The sequence below is a fragment of the Asparagus officinalis genome, chromosome 8 (genome assembly GCF_001876935.1).
Source record: "Asparagus officinalis chromosome 8, Aspof.V1, whole genome shotgun sequence".
NCBI lineage: Eukaryota > Viridiplantae > Streptophyta > Magnoliopsida > Asparagales > Asparagaceae > Asparagus > Asparagus officinalis.
The window spans coordinates 12576892-12587561 of record NC_033801.1 but is presented as its reverse complement, the minus strand read 5'-3'; the positions used below and the strand labels follow the sequence as shown (position 1 = coordinate 12587561).

Below are 10670 nucleotides of genomic sequence, written 5' to 3'. Positions count from 1 at the left end.
TTGAACCCTGTGAATGCTGCAGCAAAGTTGCACGGAAAATTTACCAGTTGCATTAACCCTCATGATCCTATCGAAAGTTAAATAATATAAATCATTGGTGCTCACTTGTGAGTAATCTGAAAACAACTTTGTGGACTTATGTCAAATGAACTTCCTGCCCATTCCCTTCCACCAACAGAGATGCTTTGTTGGCTAAACAAGTTCGAGGTAGTAATCAACCTTATGAATTTTTAAAGCATGCGTTTGAAAACAAATTTAATAACGTTTGAGTTACACATTGAGGAGTGAGAAATAAATAGGTTTATAAATAAGCTGAAGAATAAACGGCTAAGACAATCTTGATGTAAAAAAAAAACTAGGTGACGTCCAGTCACATTTATAACTATATATTTGTACTGAAGAATCAACCAATAAATGAAATAAGTGTGGTGGAGCAAACTTATTCATGAACATGCTTATTTAGACATAAAGTGTGTTTGCAAGAGCTTACTTTTTGGTCAAACTTTTAAGCTAGCTTTTTCATATGTAACTGTTTGGTAAATCATCAATAAGATGACTTATGAGTCCCATTAAAAAAGTTGGGATTCCCATCTTTTAAAAAATAGCTTATAAGCTCATATAAATAAGCTAGGTTTGACCAAGTTCATGACAATTCTATCCATACAACTTTAATAAGAATTTTACCATAAAAGCTAAAAGTCATCAAAACCCTGACTTGTAAGCTCCTTAATATAAGGCCTCTCAAATACCTTCATAATGGTCAGGGTTAAGAAATTTGACACATAGACATGATGTCCATATGTAGAAATACCTTGCACAAATTCAATGGATATATCACGCAGCTATATATTAAGGGAATATCACTACATTGCTACACAACAGGACTGAGTAAAAAATTTCTACGCAAGTATCATTCTATTGAATTATGTAGTCATTTTAAATGTACTTTAATCACCAAATTATTAGAACCAGAATCATAACAGGTTTTAACAATCATCTTGCACAAAGTAGGAAAAGAACTATTAAATGCCTCTCTCATTAATTATTTCTAAAACCTTATCATCAGAATGAACTATAAAGACTAAAAGTTTGACATTGTCAAAAAAAATAGCACAGAGAAAGTGTTCGTTGCTTTCCTAGAACATGATCAATCTAACAGGAAATTTTCATCAGCATCCATATGCATTTAGGGAACTTTCAGGTTCATGCACGTTATATTAGTGCATGATCAAAGTTTCAAGGTTATATACTTATGACAGCAGTAACAAAGTCTTAAAAGGGTGAATGTGGCGCACATGCAGGCTAATGATTATGCAAGAAGGCTTTAGGTTATTTGTGCTTCAGAATTCAGTGCAATCAACCATTTTCCCTCTCCTTGATTTTTTTTCTTCATTGAGGAAAATTATGAAGTTTGCTCTTTCAAGCACGAGAATAAACTAAATAAATTAGTAGGTTACTTTATTATCCAAGCTGCCCAATAATATTTATTTACGGATATCCCCTCTATTGTCCATAGTAACTTTGATGGGAATTGCACCTACTCGGGCAGTTATTATAAATACACAATAAGGATTTAAATCTTATCTAATCTTTCAAAGAGCATTTACCTCCACAATTGACCCCCTCTTGTACCACGATAGATGATGATTATGATGTGACTGATGCAGGCTGATGAGTTTAAAATAATCTCTTAGTCAATTATATAAAAAAAGAAGCATACAAACCACAGGTCATCTTCCTGCCTGTTCTTTCACTCTTAAGTAGTTTGACTAACTCAAATACAAATTAATTTCAAGAGGCAGATAACCTATCGCAAATAGAAAACCTTTAAGGACAAAATTCTGATGAGATAATAACTTAATTAACTAAGTTGAAAAGGAGGAGTCTGATCGTATCTTAACTGCTTATGTTGAAAAGAACATCATGTTCCTGTGCAAAGAAAATTTTCGACAGTCAAATTCCCCTCAATAACCCAAATGTTTACAATGTACAGTTTGTGTACACTGTAGCAACAAGGTTGATGTTTTGCGGATAGCATTCTTATTTGGAGAATCAGCAATTGTGATGTGATTCAAGTGAATAGGTGGTTTCTAAATCAGCGCATGTTCTCAGATTTCATATAGAACAAAAAAATCCTTGATGTCTCAAAGATAGAGACAAGAAATTCAAAAACTTAAATTAGACATAAAGTTCTCTTCCTATTATATGTAAGCGATGTTGATACAATTTGTGAAAATATTTCAGACAAAAAAATGCAATTCTATTTTGATTTGTATGTGATGTATGCTACCAGAAATTATGGATTCCTCTCATTAAATATAGTGATGGTACCCAACAATTTCAGTACAAGCAAAAAGTAAACCCATAAAACCCAAGTTGCTCAAGGCTAAAGACTGTAAAGTGTAAACTACTGTAGCAAATTAAGAAATTGACAATCCAGAGTGGTATGGGTCATTTTTTCTGTCTTATGTCATAGATACCCTACAAAAAGTAAGGGGCAGCAAGCTTAATGAAGAAGTAGAATTCAGAAGGTGCTACAAAGAAAAAGAAAAAGAAATTAGCAGACCCTGGTTGGCAATCGAAACAAAAACTAGAACTATCCAAGGGCTATAATGTGCCTCAGCGGATGAAGATGTTCTTGATCTATCATCTTTATTGTCTCCATCAATACTATTATAATTTCATATATCTCTTTAGCTTGAGGATGTGATCTATCTTCAGCATTAAATGAATGCACTTTGTTGTTCACCTCGATCCAACTCCAGCCAGGGACTTTTTTCAACCCTCTATTCCTCATTACCCTCTGTATCATCGCTCCATTGTCCCACATCCCAAGACCAGCATACATATGTGACAGAAGAACATAAGTAGAATGGTATTCAGGTTCTAACTCTAGCAAATGACCAGCAACATGTCGTGCCAGCTCCATATTGCCATGATTTCTACATGCAGCTAATAGAGTCATCCAAACCATGGCATCTGGGGCAAAAGGCATTGATCCAATTAGATCCATTGCTTTGTCAAGCTGCCCGGCTCTACCAAAGAGATCGACTCCACATGCATAATGCTCCATTCTCAGTGGAATTCCGTAAACAGGCTCCATTGAATTTAAAATTAGTGAGCCCTCTTCCAATAAACCAGCATGACTACATGCAGAAATAAGGCCTACAAAAGTTATGTGATCTGGTTCTACTCTTAATTCTTGCATCTCATTGAAAAGATCAAGCGCAATTTGCCCCAGCCCATATGTCGCATGTACAAAAATTATTGAGTTCCATATCACTGAACTATCTTTGTGCGTCTCACTAAATGACCTCCTTGCATCATCAATCACCCCACACCTAGAATACATGTATACCAATGAACTGGACACAAAATCATTTGTGATAAAACCAGCCTTATGAACTAAGCCATGGAGTACTTGACCGAACTGAAGCACTGCTAGGTCCGAGCAAGCTCGCAGTGCAGCAGAGAATGCATACTGATCAATCACGATACAAACAGATCGCATATGGTCAAAAAACTTTAATGCATCCTCACTAAACCAATTTTGCGCGAGTCCAGTAATGATAGAATTCCAGGAAACCTTGTCCCTGAATTCCATGGAATCAAAGCATTTCAGCGCATCCTCCATTGAATAACTCTCACTACATCTCATGTACATTGTAATAAGAGCATTAGATACAGGAATTGCATAATCTAGACCCCTTTTAATGACTAGACCATGAATAACTTTTCCTTGTACATCCTGACCATGTTCGCAAGCACTTAAAACGCTAGTGAAACTGTACATATCTTGGTCATCTCTAACACCTTGCATACAAACGAAAAGTTTGATTGCATGCACCGTCTGTCCATAAGAAGCAAAAGCTGCAAGCATTGAATTCCATGTCACCAAATCCCTAACCCCACCCATTTCCTCAAACACTTTCCTTGAGTCATCAATTGAGCCACATTGTGAGTACGCGGTGATCACCGCATTGTACACAATGGAACTCATCACACTACCATACTTTAAAATCTTAGCATGCAATTGGGTCATTAATTTGTAACATGAAGTCTCATTGACCAGCGTTAAAATGCCAGCAAATGTACCCTCATCAGGCATCATCCCCTCCCTCTCCATCTGCCCAAAAAGCCCAAAAGCAATTTCGGGCTTGCCAACTTGGGAATAGCCAGTAATCACTGCATTCCATGAGACAGTGTTACGTTCAGGCATTGCACTGAACACCAAATACGCATCTTCAATCATACCACACTTGGCATACATATCAACCAAAGCACTCCCCCCAAACACATTCTGGTCAAGGGCAGTTCTCACAACAACAGAATGCAATTGACGCCCAATCCTTAACTCACGGGAGCTAGCAACTGACTTCAGAATGCTACCAAGTGCGTACTGATCAAACTCCCATCCTCTCCTCAACATGGTTTTAAAAATATCCCAAGCTTGATTATAATCACCACTGGCTACATATCCAGAAATTAAAGAATTCCAAGAGACTGTATCCCGTTGAGGTATTTCATCAAACACCTTTCGGGCATCTATGATCCTCCTCGACCTCGCATACACAGTGAGGATCTTGTTCCAACTCGATGTATGCGACACGAGCCCGTATTTTAACAAATGGGCGTGGGTTCTAGCAGCAGATGCCAAAGTTGAAATTTTGATGGGGTGTGAGGAGTGGAGAGTGTTGATTCTAACAGGGTTTAGTTGGAGGAAAAGGCCAACAGTGTTCTTTGCTAGATTTTGCATCAAGTCTGGAGGTGGGAGGTAAAGATGCAAACTTCAGACTAAAAATGTAAATTTTTTTGCAATTTTTCTCATATCCCCTCCACTTAAACAAATCCCCAACAAATCGAAAAAACATCAATCAAATAAAAAGAATAGGAGGGAGGGAGAGGGTACCTGGGATTTGAAATCCAGGGCGGCAGCGCCGCGTTGGCCGGAGAATTTGAGAGATTGGAACGAGATAGGGAAACCCTAGTTAGGGTTCGGGCTTTGGGGAAAAAGATAGAGAGGACGACAAGTGAAGTTTTTTTTTTCCAGATTTTTCTTTCGAGTAAATTCGAATCTGTGGGGGGCTGGAACGCAAATTTACAGAAGAGGACCTGTGTGTATTTTGTCCTTTTGTGAGGACTGTTCACTAAATACAAGACTGGACCTGGACTGGGCCATGTTGTCTGCTGTTAAAATTCTGGTCCGGCAACAACAGGGGGGGAAAATCATTTTAACAAAAGATCTCATAATCAAAGGTGATCAAGAAAAATTTTTTTGAGAGAACAAATATCTATTTCTCTAAGGTGGGAAACAGGATTTGAATTTGAGGCCTAGATTCAGGGGTTGTTTGGTTGTTTTTCGAAAAAAATCCGAAATGAAAAACTCACAATTCAACTTATTTCAAAAGATTTCAATACATTTCTCGTATTTCTTTTTTTTTTTTTGCTTCGCAATAAAATCACTGTCACGTCACGGCTACATCACATAAAAAAATCCAGCACCAATAATAATAGTATTTCAATTTCCATTTCTTGTGTTTGTTTGAACATAAAAAAAAGAAATGGAAGTCAGCCGCAATATTAACAGTGTTTTCAGCAATTAAATAATCTGTTTTATTCACAGTCACTATTTCAACAGTACTTTTAGTAATTAAAAAATTATTAAAGTGACATTTCCAAGTGTTTTCAGATGTTTTTGGTGAGAGAACACTTTTCTCAAAAATCTGACGTGGCATCCTACGTGGCGCCCTCGTTTCTTTAAATCACAAAACGAAACAAACATGTGATTTGAAAATCGGCTGAAACCAAAATCATACATGCCAGGGGGATTTCTTAAAATCTGACGTGGCGAGGGGGTTTCTCATTTTTTTTAAGCAAACAAACAGCCCCTTAGAATCAATGAATTTGAAATTTAGAATTTGAAAGCCATAGATTTTATAAATCCATTGTTTGGATAATTTTGTTAAGGGGTTGTTTGGTTCGCTATTATAAGGGGTGGAAAACTCAGAAAACCCCTCCACGTCAGATTTTTAGCCCTCCACGTCAGCTTTTTTGTTTCCGTCCATTTCTTTGTGCCGCTTTGGTTCGCTCGAATGGAAGAGGGAAAACTCTGGTTAAATCGCCGCCAACTAAGATTTTTTTTCCCTCTCCGATTTCCTTCCCCAACCAAGTGAAATTGATGAAAACTCTGTCACGTCAGATTTTTTTTTTCTTCTCTGCTTTGTTTACAAAAGTTTTCTTTTTTTTTCTAGGCGAACCAAACACAAGAAAAATAAATACATTGGTTTCCCACCATTTTTTATGTGCGAACCAAAGCAAAACAATTTATTTCTTGAAAAAGTTTGGAAAATTCAAAACTTATGTTTCTTTACATGGAATTGCATTTCTCTATATCAAGAAAACGAACCAAACAGCCCCTTATGTTTCTTTAAATGAAAGGATTCAAAACTGTATACACTTGTTAAACATTATTTCATAATATCCCTACATACAGTGTTAGGGATCTTTCTACCTCTAGTTATTTGATAACTCTTTTCTAATAAAAGATACTTGTTTTAGAGGTTACAACCCAATACACCATGTATTAAAATTCTTTATTAAATAACTGCTTATTTGTACTTAAATACCCAATATTTGTTCTATTTTTAACTTTGACACCCAAATGTATTTTCTTGCTCAAAAAACACCCCAAATTTTACCTCGTTTTTAATGTTGACAAGTCAAAGTTATTTTTTGCCAAAAAATAGCCTATAGTTTAAGAAATTTTAAGTTTAATAGCCCAAATTATAACAAGAATTTACTTTGATATCCTAAAGTATTTCCTTGCCAAAAAAATACTTCAAAGTTTACCTTATTATTAAGGTTGACGATTAAAAAAATTTACCTGAAACAAAGTTTAATAATTTTTAAATTTGATACCTCAAACTTCAACAAGAATTTGTTTTGATACCCAAACTTCAAAAAAAAAGTTATGTTTGGGAATCAAAGATAAATTTTATTGAGCTTGAAGGTATTTTGCAAGAGAAAACTTTAGGGGTACCAAAGTTAAAAATAAGGTACACTTTGGGGATATTCATGCAAATAACAGTTAAATTAATAAAATAATTATTTAAATGAGCACACTGATCAATGTAATTTTTTTTAAATAGAGAAACAAAAATGAAAGATGCTTATCTAGCATTTTACATAGTACATTATGTGTATATTAGAGCCAAGGTATCACATCTCATCTTCACAAATAAGCTTTGAAGTCCGATCATTAGGTTTGTTTTAGTAGTTGATCTTCTTTGATTAAAAATTAACCCAACCATGGTTTACGAATTTAACTGATAATCAATAGAGAGATCATGTTGTAATAATTTTTATGATTTAAGGTATCTATCAACAATTATAATGATCTGAGGGACTCATTATCAATTATGAAAGTTCAAGGGACCAATACTAAAAATACCTTTCTTTTAATATTCTTTCTTTTTGATGTTTTTTTTTTAATGAATACTTAACGTAAATTTTTTTGTTCTCTTCGCTTAGATTTCTTAACATGAATAGATGGACTTATCATTTAGCGTCTAAAGGCTAACTGTCATACATTAGCTACAAAAAAAATGTAACGCTTCTTAATTATTTAGTTAACAAAAAGAAGATTACGTAATACCCGGCAGTGGTTGACTATCTGATGGGTGAAGTCCTCACTAGCCGGTCAACCCATCAAGGTCTTAATGAATTAAGGTAGGACCTAGCTCCTCTGAGATCTCTTGAAAGGAATCTAAGATCGGATCCCCTCTCTGGCGAAGGCATCTCCAAAATAAGTTTGAGGTGATATAAATACCTCTTGATGTGTCCTACCTTTCGATGTTGAGGTGAGGTGATTAATATGCGAGTATAGTCTCATATCGAAGTATAGTCTCATATCGAATAAGATATAAAACAGTGATGAGTTTAAATAGGAGTTAAGTTCAATACCTAATAGTTATCGTTTTTGGGTTTAAATTGATTCTACCTTTTGTTTAAGGCTCATCAATTCTAATGCTCATCAATTCTAAATTGGGCCCGATTTATCCCCCAAGAGTTAAGGTCAAGGACGTCCAAGTTATTTAAAAAAAAGAAAAAAAATAAGATTAAAGCCCGATGTGAAAGCCTGAAGGTGCCGGGAAAACCCATGAATGCCCGTAGGAGAATTGGTAGCCGCCATGAGAGCATGAGTGAAGTGGTGGAAGATCTTGCAAATGTTTGATAAAAATGTGCTGAATGTATGGTCTAAAAGAGAGGAAGAAAAAAAGATAAAAGCCCGGTGTGAAGCCCGAAGGTTCCGGGAGAACCCAAAAAGAGAGAAAAAAAGATAAAAGTCTGAAGTCAAGCTCGAAGGTGCCAGGAGTACCCACTGATGCTCGTATGAGTGGTATAGTCTAGTAGCCGACATGAGCACGAGTGAAGTGGTGAAAGATTTTGCAGATGTTTGATAACCATGTGTTGAATACATGGTCTGATTAGAGTGACGTGGAATAGAAGTTAGTTATTATTGTGAAAGGTTGAAGATAGAACAATGAAATATTGAACTATACTCACAAATTAAAGGGGGGTTGTTGATGTGATATATGTGAGTATAGTCTCATGTCGGATAAAATAAGAAAGAGTGACAAATTAAAATAGGAGATTAAGTCTATAACTAATAATTATAGCTTTTTGGTTAAAATTAATTCTTAGCTGTTTAAGGCCCATCAAGTCTAAATTAGACCTGATTTCTCCCCCAACACGAGATAATGTCAGGGCTCTAACTTAGGCCTCCTCTCTTAGTATGAGCACCTCTAACCAAGCTTCTCCTTGCTATACAGAGAGAGAGAGAGGGGGAGGAGGAGGAGGAGGAGGAGGAGGATTCCCTTTTCAGTGGATGTATGTTCCTAATTATTAATAGTATGAGGTTTTAACACTTTATCTGTAACTATTATCAAATTATAACAAGCGCTGCACATTGAAGCTACTGTAAACAAAGTTTTATCGACCGAAAGGATAATACAAACACCACATATTTTCGAAGACATTACATATTGCCAACGTAAAATACATTATAGGCAACATATAGCATTTAAAAGAAGTTAAAGGGAAAATATAAGAATAATTTGAAGAAGGGTCTTTCAATGCATGGAGGAGCCATAAAAATTTCTCCGTGGGGGCGACAGTACAAAAAACGTACTACACATTGGTAAAAAATGTATAAAAATGACCATTTATAATCAAATTTCATATATATAATAATAAGTATGTTAAAGAAGAACCCAAACTAAAAGTTTTACAAACAATTGTAAATACTTAAATCATTTAAATATATGCACTCATTATTGAATCAACATGCTTCAATTTTGCAAACTTTCTTTTAAAATGTGTCAAACATATATAGTTGGTTTTGCATAATTTACAAACTACAAATTATAATCCTTTTATGGACCTAGCATTTTACAATAAACTATAAACTATATTGTTAAACTTATTTCAAACGATAATAAGAAGAAATAAAGTAATTTTACCTATCATGTTTATAAAATATTTGCAGAAGTACATGAAATTAGAAAATTAATTTCACATGTATATCTAGTTCCATGAAAGTGGAAGAATCACATTTCACAACTACCTTGCAAATTATCAAACCATATGAAAATTACATGGGATATAGTACATGAAAAAAATATTTAAAAGCATTTGACTTGTTTCACAATTCTATTATTAAATATAAAACTGCATGTAAATTGGACTTCTTCTCACCATTCTACTTGAAATACAAAGAATATTACATGAAAAATATGATGTGTGTGCCTTGACTTATATCCACTGATTTTGAACTTGATTTTGATGGATTTTTATGTTGATTTTAAGTTTATTTGGTAAATACCCATCTTGATTAGCCAGTACCCTACAATGATTAACAATATGGATGGTAAACATAATAAATGAATTAATATCAAAATGCTTCAAATATATGGGGGACTAGCTTCAAATATGAAAGATTTGAGGGACTAATTTCAAGCATGAGTGATTTGGAAATATTTCGAGAACTGACATCAAGTATGAGAGATTTGGAGGACTAAATTCAAATATGAAAAATGTGGAGTAATATGGGAAATTCCGTACGTATACAATGTAATTTGGTTAAAAACCTTCTTCTTCTTTCATTCTTTCTTTTTCTTTTTTTTTCTTTTTTTTGGTGGGAGGGTGGGGGAGGGGGTGGAGCAATGGCCACCCTCTTGTTGGAGAGAAACCCCTATGCACACTTGTTGGGGAGAAACCCCTATGCCGAGATCCAACCAAATAGCCAAGAAAGATAAACCACACAACCAAAAATAGCACAAACAATCAAACACCAGATTTTACGTGGTTCGGCGAGATGCCTACGTCCACGGGCAAGGAATGGGGGAGTTTTCACTATTAGAAATCAAGGGGATACAACTAGGGTTACAAATCTCTCATAAACCCTCAATAAATCAACTCTCAATCTCTCCAATTGCTCCTAGAATAGAAGCCCAAAGAAAACCCCTTTCAACAGCTCAAAACCCTTGCCTTACAAACCCTAGAAAACACCCATTGGGTATTTATACAAGTCCAAAACGAAACGGGTCTGAAAACAGAACTCAGCCCAAAACCCGCATCGTGGTCGACCGCCGCGCCACGCGCGGTCGACC

General features: G+C 35.3%; 2 protein-coding genes across 2 annotated transcripts in view; both read right to left on the bottom strand.

Moving 5' to 3' along the window:
* The window catches only part of LOC109851401, an 8666-nt gene extending 3610 nt beyond the window's left edge, over positions 1 to 5056 (bottom strand). The window contains exon 1 of the mRNA XM_020421512.1: positions 4910 to 5056. The gene's annotated coding sequence lies outside the window, so the exon portion shown is untranslated. The remainder of the gene's footprint in view (positions 1 to 4909) is intronic.
* LOC109851400 (putative pentatricopeptide repeat-containing protein At3g25970) lies at positions 1694 to 4874 on the bottom strand. The gene has a single exon (XM_020421511.1). It carries the CDS (start codon positions 4754 to 4756, stop codon positions 2597 to 2599), a length of 2160 nt encoding a protein of 719 aa, XP_020277100.1. The 5' UTR covers positions 4757 to 4874; the 3' UTR covers positions 1694 to 2596.